The sequence below is a fragment of the Neophocaena asiaeorientalis genome, unplaced genomic scaffold (genome assembly GCF_003031525.2).
Source record: "Neophocaena asiaeorientalis asiaeorientalis breed wild unplaced genomic scaffold, Neophocaena_asiaeorientalis_V1.1 scaffold629, whole genome shotgun sequence".
NCBI lineage: Eukaryota > Metazoa > Chordata > Mammalia > Artiodactyla > Phocoenidae > Neophocaena > Neophocaena asiaeorientalis.
Genome location: NW_020175468.1, coordinates 1,363,460 through 1,375,468, shown reverse-complemented (window position 1 = coordinate 1,375,468; position 12,009 = coordinate 1,363,460). Strand labels below are relative to the sequence as shown.

The window sequence follows — 12,009 nt, the reverse complement described above, 5'->3', positions numbered from 1 at the left end:
GGACCTGCGGTGCAGGGCGGGGCCAGTGGAGCGGGGCGGGGCCGGCAGGACCTCGTGGGACCCGCCGGGCTCGGAGGTCTGTCAGGCTCACCCAGCCTAGTCCGGTGCATCCAGGACTTCTTGACTCACCTGGAGAACTTCACGGGGCTGTCGCTGGTCGGGGAGCCGCTCCGCAGGGCGTGGAAAGTTCTGGACACTCTTATTTGCCAGGTGGGTCCCTGCCTCACCCACCCAGCCAAGTCGTTTATGGCGCCTGGGTTCAAATCCCAGCTTTGCCGCTCACTACCTGTGTTCCCTCAGGCAAGTCACTTAACCTTTAGTGCCTCAGTTTCCCCATCTACACAATGGGAATGGCGACACACGTATCAACACCCCCTGGGTTGCTGTTTAGATCAAAACGGGTTAATTCACGTGATGCCTTAGAACAGCGCCTGGCACACAGTGAGGCCTTTCAATCTGTGTGCTTGCAACTCCAATCCCCCAGTTCCATAAGCGGAAAAGCGCCGGTAACTACGGCTTCGGCGGCAGGAGCTGACCCGAAGCTGCATGACGCTGGTAGTCTTTTCTTACCCCACTTTACAGGAATGTATGTCTAAGGGGGCTGCCCCAGACCCCACTAGATGTGTTATGAGGTATAAGGTATCCTCACCACTGTACCTTTCTAAAATTCCAAACGTCTGATTCTAGAACAGCTCTGGACCCAAGGATTTTGGATAAGGCCATCTGGAATGATGGTCATTCCTATGCTTAATTAATAATCGCTATCACCCACCCCGTAACTTCCTGACCAGACCTAGCCCATGAGGGTCGGGAGAGAGGACTGCAGCTGATGGGGGCAACACAGGAGGGCCTAAGGGGGGCATGAAGAGCTCAGGACGTTGCGGTCACTTTGTCCCCTCCCTCTCTCTCCCCAGCAAGCCCACGGTCTCCCCCTCCCATCCTGGGCCTCCCCGGATGTCCTGCAGACACTAGCTCAGATCTCGGCTTTGGATATTGGGGCACACGTGGGCCCACCCGGGGCAGCAGAGAAGGCCCAGATGTCTGGGGGTGAGGTGTGGAGATGGGAGGCTGGGAGGCTGAGGCGCCTTCCTCTGGGAAGTTCTTTGCACTCTGTCTCGTCCTGTCAGGAATCCTGCTGGATGCCATCCTTGCCAATTTCTCTCGGGTGCAGCACTTGGGGCTGCCCCTCAAGATGGTTATGTATTCGGCTGTGAGTCTCTGGGAAGGGAGGCAGTGCCACGTGGGCACAGGGATGGGGGCGCAATTTGGGTGTGAAAGGACTGGTGGTTCCAATGGAACTTCAGCCTGATGCCTTGAGTAACTCATATCTCCAAACCATATTCTTGGACCATATCACTAGAGGCATAGAATCTGCAAGGAAGGAGGTGATGGTGTTATGGGAAAGAATTCAGTTTTTCTTCAAGGACTGGCTTTTTAACTGAGCTGTCACATTTCGTGTCTATTTAACCAATCTTTATTACATGACCACCTGTAACTGGTGGGGCTGCCTCCAGGGTGAGCAGGTTTGGGGGCACTGGTTCTAAGGGGTCTGAGGGACATTGGGAGGCAGCTGGATGCACAAGCTCAGGAGAGGAGACATCTGGAGGAGCCCTGAGTCAGCCCTGGATCCGCCTGCAGCACAACAGCACCCGCCTGGCTCTCCAGGCGGCCCTGGGTCTCTATGATGGGCACACACCGCCTTATGCCGCCTGCCTCGGCTTTGAGTTCCGGAGGCGCCTTGGGGACCCGGATGACGACGCAGGGTGAGGAGGGGGTGGTACCCGGGAATGGGCAGGACCAGAACTCTCAAGAGGAGTGATGCGGTGCCAGGTAGAGGGCATGGCCCAGGCACAGGCTCCGAGGGGAATTTACTGGGGACGGCATCGGGAAGGAGTCAGGAGCCCAGTTCTCCACCCAGCTGCTCTCCTCCAGATTTCAGGTCAGCAGTAGGGAAGGCAAGGAGGGGCCTGGGTACCACCACCTCCTCTCTCCCTCCAGGAATGTCACCATCTCCCTCTTCTACCGCAACGACTCTGCTGGCTTACCCTTGACCCTCGGCCTCCCCGGGTGCCCGGCGGCCTGCCCCTTAGGCTGCTTCCGCCAGCTGACTGCCCCCGCCCGGCCTCCGGCTCACTGGGTCCCCTGCCATGGCTTCTACGAGCCCACCACCCCCACAGGTGACGGCCCTCGGTGCTGGGGTGGGAGGGGGGCAGCTCAGGTCTGGAGACTCACCCCCCCGCCACATTCTCCCCGCAGCCACCGTGGTGCCTCTGCTGGCTGGTGCTGTGGCTGTGCTGGCAGCCCTCAGCATGGGGCTGGGCCTGCTGGCCTGCAGAGCCGGCTGCCTGCGGGACTGGAGGTGCCCCGTGTGAGCCACGGAACCGGCACCGTTTCCCCCGCAGCTGACCCCGGATCCCAACACAGCAGCTCACCCGCTGCTCTGGCTTCCGTGACTTACTGTGCGCGCCGGGGTTCACAGGGAGAGCTCCCAGGCCAAGTCACAAGCTGTCCTATGTATGTGTGGGCTTAAGCGTGCATGTGTGTGAACGCACATGCACAGGTCTGTGTACACGTGCACATATGTGTGGCTGTCTATTCATGCATATGCTCCCGCACGGATCTGTGTATACACATATTCGACGTACACGCACATGCTTACGTGCTCCTTTGCACGTGGGTGATACGTGCACCAGCGTTTATGTGCAGGTTTCTATACACGCCTGGGAACACGTGGTGTACGTGCGGGAACCTCTATTTGTAGGTGCAGCACACATGATGTGTGCGAGCCTGCAGGGTGACCTCCTCCCCACCACGGGTCATGCACTGTCGGGGTCCAGCTCACTCGGTCTGGCTTTGGTGCCCGCCTGGTAGTGGGAGAGCTAAGGTCAGGGTTCAGAGCCTGGCCGCACAGCCAGCCTGCTGGGACCAACCTGGAGGTTGACTCTGGGCTAAGCATCTCTGCACCATCTCCTCTAGCACACATGACTCCTCCATCAGGTTAACTAGCCTCCGGGGAGCCAGTAGAGGGAGGGGGCGCTAGCATCCCCTCTGGGCTACCTAACATAGCATTTGCTATAATTACGATTTGGAGGGGGTGGGATCCCAGGATCCCACCCAAGTTCTGTCCAGTATGGTTGCCACTGGCTGCCACGTGGCTGTTTGAATTCACATTGTGTAAGTAAGTAAAATGTGAAATTCAGGTCCCAGTCGTACTAGCCAGTTCCAGCACTCATTAGCCACACATGCCCTAACGGGTGGCGCAGACAGGGAGCTTCCACGGGACAGCCCTGAACGTGAGGAAAGGTAACGCTACCACACAGCAGCTTCACGTGGTGCTGGTCACAGACCAGGCCGTCCCAGGCCTGTACTTGCGCTGCTGCATTCAGCCCTGCAACCCAGGAGGCGGCTCTGCCCTCTCCACATGCCACACACCAGGCAGCAGTCTGGGGCACCAATGATCCCGTCTGCATAATCAGGCAAACGTGTCAACACCCCACTAGGCTGTCGGTGGGCAGCCTGGTGTGCAGTGGGTGCTCTGTAACCGCCACTGGGTGCCTGTCATTTGGGGGAGGCTTGGAGGATCGGAGGTGGGGCTGGGCAGCCAGACGCGAGAACCACCCCCAGCTGCCAGAACACCGTGGGCATGGGAGGGAAAGGGCAGGGGTCAGCAGCCCCATCCTCACACGTGTGGACAAGCCCGGCGCCACCTGCCCTGGGCCCCAAGGGAGCCTCTTGTCATGAGCACGCGGCCTACCACTGCCCCTGCTGGTACTGGGCTGTCACAGGGCCTCAGGGAAGGCCTAGGAATGCCCTCCGCACTTCACTTCTTGGACCTGCCTGGGGGGCGGGGCTGGAATTGCAGTGGTGCGGCCTCTTGCCTCCAGCCGCCCCCGCAGCTGTGAGCCTAGACCCCTCCTCAGCAGACTGCTGGGAGGGTGGCGGGGCCTCGCTAGGGCTGCCATGCAACTCCCTCCACCCTCACCCGGGGAGGGTTCTGGCTCCAGCTCCACGCCTGGACCCAGTCAGACGCCGCAGCTCACACGCAGTGACGTGCAGGCTACTTAACGGGTGCCTGGTACCGCCTGCCAGGTGTCCATCCTCACAGCTGGGATTCTTGGGCCCAGCATCCCTCGCCCAAAGGTACCAGCCACACACACAGCTACAGAAACTGGAAGGGACTGGCCGCCCCCTTCGCAGGCAAGCAAAGCGCAAAATCCAAGTTTAAAAGAGAAAGGCATTGCAAAAAAAACTTAACAGAAAAACCTTGGCAAAAGGGGAAACGAGCAACCATAAAACCCAAGTGCTGTATGAAGTTAACAGGTAAAAATACTGCATTAAAAAAAGGCTCAAGAGAAAGGGTACAAGCTTCAAGGTGCTTTCATGGCGTGGGCTGCGGGGTCTCCCGCTTGGCCTGTAGTGCTTCAGAAGCCCATGTGACACAGCGGCGGGGGCCCACCCACCATGCCCATCAGGCCAAAGTGTAACAGACTGAAACGTAACACACTGTCTGGCATCCAGCAACAGCAGCTATCAGCCAGCTGCCTGTTCTCCACCAGCTCTGGCTGGTGACACCCACGGGGTGGGCTGGGGGCAAGGACACCCCTCTTTGGGGCTCCTTGAACACCGGCTGGAGCCGACCAAGGCTTTGCGTCTCCCCTACGATGTCCCTGCTCCTTGCCTCCTTGCCCCAGGAGGCCTAGTTAGTCGTGGCTCCGCCCCACAGGCTTGGTAGGAGTACGGCGGGCACGGGGGCTGCTCCTCTCCCGGCCCGAACGCATCGCGGGTGTGGCTGCGCCTGGCCTCTTGGATGTACAGCTCCAGGAAGATCTTGGTGGGCTGCCTGTCCACCCGCTCCTTGGGCATGCCGTGGCTCAGCAGCCAGCCCATGAGGTCCTTGCACGTCGGGTTGGGCCCCAGCATGAGCCTGGCGCAGCCCGGCTGGCTCTGGTGCCAGAGCAGGCAGCCAGCCCATGAGGTCCTTGCACGTCGGGTTGGGCCCCAGCATGAGCCTGGCGCAGCCCGGCTGGCTCTGGTGCCAGAGCAGGCCCACGTGTCGGCGACGGTCTGGATCACCATCACCGCCTCCAGCACCGTCACGCCCTTGACCAGCAGGCCGACCAGCGAGAGCAGCAGCTCGGAGGCGCCGCTGCAGGCCCTGCGTGAAGGGCACGTCCTCAGGCACCAGACGCTCGGGCTCGGGGAGCGGCGGCGGCGGCTCGCGGCAGATCCAGTCGAGCATGCCCAGCTCTCGCACCAGCTGGATGCCCTCCTCCATGGTGGTCCAGGGTCGGAAGGGCAGCTCGGTGCCCTCCAAGTGCAGGAAGGACTCCCAGCGCTGGTGCCAGCAGCCTTTTGCCGTCACCCCGCAGGGCCTTGCAGCAGTAGTTGAAGACGGGCATCGCCGGTCAGGTCGCCCAGCATCACCAACTCCCTGGAGGCCAGGGCCAGGGCCAGGCCGCCCTGGTCATACACCCGCAGGATCCAGGTGATCATGAGCTCGTTGGGGTTCTGCCGGAAGCGCCGGGCGATGGCCAGGAGCCCGGTGTACGTGTAGTAGCGGTCGCCCTGCCCCGCCATGGCCACGGACCGAGAAGAGCCGGAAGGCTGGAGGGGCACGGCCACGGGAGCTGCGGGAAGGGCACAGAGGAGCATTGGGTGGGGAAATAGTCACAAGCCCCTAGCCTCTCCCCACAGTGGGGAGCCCCTCAGACCCCCAGGTGTCAAAGGTCCTGGGGGGGCACTGTGTCCTCACGGGAGATCAGAGCCCAGTGCTGGACATCATGGGGGCCCCAAGCGTGGCCCCTTCAGGAGCCCTCCCTCATACTGGATGTCTCCCCGCAAACCCCACCCCAAGCCGCTCCTGTACCAAGTTCCCCTTACACCACCCACTGCGCTCCCATCACGGGGTTACTGTGAAGATTCAATGAATTTAGTGCTTAGGACTGCCTGGCTTAGAGTTAAGTGTTCAGCCTTTGCCTGGACATATACCATTACCATAATCTCTCCACTCTGTAACTGCAAATTTAATAGAATTATGGTATTAATAAGAACTTGTTCTCACCGAGACGCCTGGTGGAACTGCTGGCCTCCTGGAGGAACTGCCTGCAGACAGGGAGGGGGGAAGAGCAGGCTGGTGGGGTGCAGGGCAACCACGATCCCCATCCATCTGTCCCCAGAGCCAGGGACCCTTCCCACCCCCGGGGGTCAAAGGTCCCGGGGGAGCACCGTGTCGTCACAGAGCAGAGCCCTGTGCTGGACATCACAGGGGTCACAAGCACAGCCCCTTCAGGCACCAACTGAGCACATCTCACTGCAAACCATGCCCCCTCCACCGCGGGTTGGCCTGTTTCTCATCCCCGCCCCTCCCGCATCCACCTCCTCTAACACGCCCCACCCCCATCTCTGCAGCGGATGCCACAGAACTCAGGGCAGCACTCGGGGGGCGGGGGCGCAAGGCTGGCGCTCAGTGATCCTGGTGATCCCCAGCAGTACCAGCTGAGGCATCTCTACAAGCCCAGGAGGGGCTGGGCCCTTGCTGGGGCGGGGGGGGGTGCCCCACAGCACACACACCAGGGAGCCTACCCCTCAGCGCGATCCGCGCAGACAAATCACGCCCTAAGGTCAAAAGTGGCAGAACCGGGGATCAAAACCAACCTCGCTGGTCCTGTATCAACTATAGGGAAGAAGGGGGGGGTACAGAGAAAGCCCCCATCACCCTGTTGCACCTGAACATGGATGGAGGCTGCAGAAATAAGCCCCCTCCCCACCACAAGGAGACGAGTGTGGGCAAACCACCACCTCTATGTGCCTCCATCTCACCTGTGAAATACAGACAAAACCGCACCGATTTCAAATAATGGGGTTATTGCGACGATTAAGTGAACCTAGTGCTCAGGAATGCGGCCTGGCTCAGACCGAGTGCTCAGCACCTGTCCTTATTATGTTACCACTGCCATACTCCATAAATCGCATTAACGGTACATTTATAACATAACAAGTTTAATGTTATTACAGCATTAATAGTAGGGGAGTCGCTTCTGTTCTTACCCAGGGCTGCTCAACTCCTGCGGGAACCACCTGCAGACAGGAAGGGATGGGGGCATGGAGAGGTTATAGGGTGCAGGGCAACCAGGGCCCCCATCCGTCCCTCCCCAGAGACGGGACCCCCCCACTCAGACCCCCGGGTGTCAAAGGTCCCGGGGGGCACTGTGTCCTCAACAGAGATCAGAGCCCAGTGCTGGACGTCATGGGGGTCCCAGTGTCCTCAAACCCCACACCCCAACTCCGCTGCCCCCGGACTGGGCAATGCAGAGTAGAACATTTCCACCTTGCCAGTTCTGCTGGCCAGCAGCGCCTCAGACGTCGACAGATGTTACACATCCCTTAGGGCTTCCCTGTCCTGCTGTCAGTGCTCCCTCTTCTCACCCCCCTCACGTATCGCTGCCCAAGTGACACTCTCTACTCCACATTATCCCAGAAATTCCCTCTCAGCCCACAGCAAACCTTCAGAGCTCTGCAGAGGACACCTCAGATGAAGAGAACAGCCCCCCAGAAAGATGCTCAGATGGTCTGCATTCTGAGCTAACCCTTCACAGGACGCAGCTCCACGCCCCCTAAGGTACCTGTTGGCGAGAACCTAAACCTCTAAGAACCCCACAGGCTACACTTTCAGTTCTCCACATTATGTATGTAGAAAGTTATCTAAATACAGGTGAAGACATACCTGTATCGGTATCAAGTCATGCTTATTAATGGGAATATAGATTTAGGCCCAGACCTCACTGAACAGAGAAAAAAACCCTCCTAGAGCTGGGAACACTTGTTTCTTTTTGGGTAACACACATACCCATGCCCATTTGATGATTTACTTAGCTCTTTGAAACATTTATGAAACATTCTCCAGATATACCATGTTCTCTGACAAGTATTGTATAAACTGAGGGTAACCTTAACAGCTCTAGCAGTTTACATATACATGATGCATGGGAAGCTGCCTAACCGTTGCTGGAAGGTACACTGTGTTTAGTCTACAAACCACCCCCACCGCCCTGCAGTGAGTGATAATGCTTCCAGCCCTTCTGTTTCTTTTCTTCTGCCGAGTTTGAAAATCAGATTTCTGACTAGTCCTCTTCCCTGAAACCCCAAAACATACACTGGGCCCTCCATATCCGCGGGGCCCTGGAACCACTCCCCCACGGACACCAAAAAGTGACTAAATATTTTCCTCTTCTACAGCCCATATATTCTGTCATATTCAACCCTTACCTTTGATGCGTTGTGCCCACTCTACAGACACAGAAACTGAGGCTCAGGAGACCAATCACTTGACTAACATCCCTGAGCCCAAGAACAGAGCTGGGATTTGCATGATTGCTGGCATATAAAATTAGGTCCCAGAGATATCTGATGTGAAGTCACTCCAAGTGAGGGTGAGATATTTTAGACCTGGGTGGGTCAGGGACTGGGAGCAAGGGTTCTTACCAAGGCGGGTGGGCCCTCAGCTTGAAGACACACCTGTAACACAGGAAGGATCTGGTGAGGGTAGGGGAAGAAACAGCCTGGGGGTCCAAAGAACATCAAAACCAGGGCCCCTCAGACCCCCAGGTGTCAAAGGTCCTGGGGGGCACACTGTGTCCTCAGGGGTGATCGGAGCCCAGTGCTAGACATCATGGGAGCTCCAGTCCCTCTGCAACCAGGTCCCAAGGCCACTCACCTTCAGGGACAGAGGCCAAGCAAGCTAACAGTGCTTAGAGACTGGAAAACACAAAATGCATCGGACGTACAAATGCCCACAGCCTTCCCTGTGGTGACACCAAAATGCCCTCACCTCCCCAGTGTCACTCCCCAGTCCCCACAAGGGACTGTCCTCAAACCCATTACATGGAGAGAACCTGCTAACCTCCTTGCCTAGTTTTGCAGATTTCCAGCATTGGCTATACCTGCTACTGACCCTAAACAATTAAAGCTAAGATGCAAATCCCTTGAAAGAAACTGTTGGGGTAAATGAAGAGGAAAAGAGAAACCTAAAATACAAGCAGCGTAAGCAATGACCAGAGACCCTTAAACACAACCATTTTTGAACAAATCAACCGTGGAAGACATTTTGGAGATGACTTGGGAACTATGGACACAGAGCAGATAGGAGATGGCCTCATTAAGGAATTATCTCACTGAGGACGACAACAGCAGTGTCATTAAGTAGAAAAATGTTACTTTAGAGACACCGTGTTAACTGTTTTGGATGAACCAAGAAATTTACTTTCAAAACGTGAAAGACACAAAAGTAAACGTGGGGAAATGTTCTGTCAAACATGTCTATTTCCCTGCATGTTTGAGGATTTTAACAAGTAAAAAAAAAAAAAAAAATGGCGCGAAAAAGGAATACATGGGACAATGGCAAAAGGGGGCGCGCTCCAATGATGAATGGATGAATATCCTTCCACTTGTGACATGGCAACAGTTAGGATAAAGTCAACGGTTTTCTAGATGATTGACTGAAGGGAGAAACTCAGCTAGAGAGGATTCTTGCTGGGTTGTGGCGGGGAGAGAAAATCAGCTAGCTGCTCCTGGGCTGGATCTCCTTGGCAGAGCCGTAGTATTCCTCGGGAGTCAGGGAGACGATGTCCAAAAAAGTCCGGTTAGCCCAGAACTAACGTTTAACACAAAACTCTGATATTCTGAGTGATCACGAAACTGATATTTAAGTGACCGTGTCAGAATGATTCCTGAAAGTGAACAAAGGCCCCATCTGCTTTCTCCTAAAACTACTCCTATCTGGTTCTCAGACACAACCCAGTAATTCACTTAGAGACCCCACTCGCACTTCTTCCTCAGGAACCCTTGAAATTCTGTCTCTACCTGCCCCACAGTCTCTGTTCTACGTTGCACAAAAACGCCAGCCACGTGAAATGGGAATACACAAGAACGATTTCCGAAGAAAAGTACGTGTAGCTAGCACAGGTGTGGAAAACCTCAGAAAGAAAAGCTCAATGTCACAAGCCACCCCCACCCCGAAACGGACAAAATGGCGGAGCCCTGCGACGTGAGCAACAGAAATGGCGCAGCCAGGCTGCGGTGTAGACAAAGGAGGACTAGTTCTGGTGTCCCCAGTTCGCTTCGGCGGCAGTGCTCCTCTCCCACCCCCCGAGAACCCCCAAAGAGCCACCACCCTCTCCGGTCGCCACTGCCCGCCCCGCAGAGAGCACTCAGGCTCGCCTCGGAGCGCGGGTGCCAGGCCCTTACAAAGGCCCTGACCCCGTCCACGCCACAGCGTGGCCGTCCCCGCAGCAGCCCCGGGCACACACGACACGCGCGACCCAGGTCCCAACGCACGCCCTCCCGCGAAAAAAAAAAGGAGCCAAAATGCAAAGAACTCTCACCCAACTCTCACTTTCTCCACCGCGTGTGCGAGTTGCTGCACCTTCCGCTTTATTGCGCGCGCCGCTCGCACGGCCCGCCCCCCGGCCCCAGGTCGGGCTCCGCCCTGAGGCATCCAGCATATTCACCGGTGTCGGAAACCCCACTTTGGTGCTTGGGGAAGGAAATACTGCCTGTTTCCTCTAGAATACTTCCGAACAGGCGATGATACATTGTCCCTGGAGGCGGAGGAAAAGAGAGCAAGGAAATATTGGGGCCCTTTTTCCTATCATGAGAGTCAGGCAATTCTGTGAACAGCACAAGAGGCGGGCGGTGAAGGGGAAGGACCCCAAGTGTGGGAGGAGCCAGAAGGAATTGCCCGCGCGGCAGTGGCGTGAGCCCTGGCTGCAGGGGCGGGGCCGACTCAGACGCAGTCCCAGGCGCAGGGTGGGAGGCGGGGCCAGTGAGGAGATTGACAAGGGGGCGTTCCGGGAAAGGGTCTGCGTGGCGCAGAGTTAGAGGCCGAGCCTGCGCAGTGAGAGGCGGGGCCAGAGGCTGGACTCTGGGGCTGGAAGGCCCGACTCCTGGGTCGAGGGAGGAGGGTATTGGAGGCCCGGACTCGCCTGGAGATCTGAGGAGTGTCTTTCAACTGACATGATTGTAAAAGTTATTTTCAAAGATATTAAATGAAACTTTTCTACTTCAAACCCACTGTCCAGAGTCGCCATTGTCAACAAGTTGGTGTGGACTTTTTGCTTTATGATATACACACAGACGTTATGGGTAAAGATGCTTGTTTTTTTTTTAACTCCAGTAGTCTCATAAGTAGTCTCTCCCCCTCGTACACAGAGTGACCTCATTCCTTAAGCAATTCCCTTGTGTGACTAGAACACGCTTTGTTTAGCTGGTTCCCCGGGTCATTGGGGTTGTTTTCTTCCTTCTAGTGAGGAGACTCCTCCGTGAAGCCTGTGGTCTGAAGTAAGAGACCTAAACTCTGCACATAAGTGACGCATTTCCTTCCCTGATTCCTGCTTCCCTCAGAGGAATGCAAAGTCCTCACTGTGGCCCACAAGGCCCAGAGTGACCTGGTCCCTGTTCCCTTTCTCCCCTCATTTCCTTCCTCTCTCTCCCTTGCTCAGGGCTACACTAGCACATTGGCCTCCCAGGTCTTCCTGGAAGCTGCCAAGGACATATCTACCCCAGGACCTTTGCATTTGCTGATTCCTCTGCCTGGAACTCTTTCCCCCGATCAATCCCCATAACTCTCTTCCTCTCTTCAGTCCTGTTTCTGCTCAGATGTCACCTTAGCATAGAGCCCTCACCCGTCTGCTCTATACGACAGACCTCTCCTTTCCAGACTGGTCTCCCTTACCCTCTGTTATTTTTCTTCATAGCTCTTATCTCCTAACATATCTATTTGTGGGCATGTATTTTTTTCTTTTTGGCTTCCTGCTGAATTGTCAATTCCTTAAAGACTAGGATTTGTGTCCAGTTGGGTCAGTCCTGTAGACCCCACGTCCGGCACATAGTTGCAGCTCACTTTTTGTTAAAAATGAACACATTGGAGAGCCTTTTGTGGGAGACCAGAGGAAGAGTTATTGTAACAACGATTAATGAGCACATACTATGGACTAAACTCTAACTAGATTAAGG

General features: G+C 56.3%; 1 protein-coding gene, 4 non-coding genes and 1 pseudogene across 5 annotated transcripts in view; 1 reads left to right on the top strand and 5 right to left on the bottom strand.

Moving 5' to 3' along the window:
* Positions 1-2,484, top strand: part of ACP4 (acid phosphatase 4) — a 4,648-nt gene extending 2,164 nt beyond the window's left edge. The window contains exons 6-11 of the mRNA XM_024768516.1: positions 107-210; positions 915-1,047; positions 1,128-1,210; positions 1,639-1,763; positions 1,999-2,177; positions 2,257-2,484. Of these exons, the coding sequence (XP_024624284.1) occupies positions 107-210; positions 915-1,047; positions 1,128-1,210; positions 1,639-1,763; positions 1,999-2,177; positions 2,257-2,372 (740 nt within the window). The 3' untranslated portion in view covers positions 2,373-2,484. The remainder of the gene's footprint in view (positions 1-106; positions 211-914; positions 1,048-1,127; positions 1,211-1,638; positions 1,764-1,998; positions 2,178-2,256) is intronic.
* A 1,720-nt stretch (positions 2,485-4,204) lies between these two features.
* Positions 4,205-10,442, bottom strand: LOC112415487 (uncharacterized; annotated as a pseudogene).
* Positions 5,699-5,790, bottom strand: LOC112415699 (small nucleolar RNA SNORD88). The gene has a single exon (XR_003006354.1). It is a non-coding gene; the product is annotated as a small nucleolar RNA SNORD88 (small nucleolar RNA).
* On the bottom strand, positions 6,183-6,271 carry LOC112415703 (small nucleolar RNA SNORD88). The gene has a single exon (XR_003006358.1). It is a non-coding gene; the product is annotated as a small nucleolar RNA SNORD88 (small nucleolar RNA).
* LOC112415701 (small nucleolar RNA SNORD88) lies at positions 7,161-7,256 on the bottom strand. The gene has a single exon (XR_003006356.1). It is a non-coding gene; the product is annotated as a small nucleolar RNA SNORD88 (small nucleolar RNA).
* On the bottom strand, positions 8,586-8,678 carry LOC112415700 (small nucleolar RNA SNORD88). The gene has a single exon (XR_003006355.1). It is a non-coding gene; the product is annotated as a small nucleolar RNA SNORD88 (small nucleolar RNA).
* Positions 10,443-12,009: the final 1,567 nt, after the last annotated feature.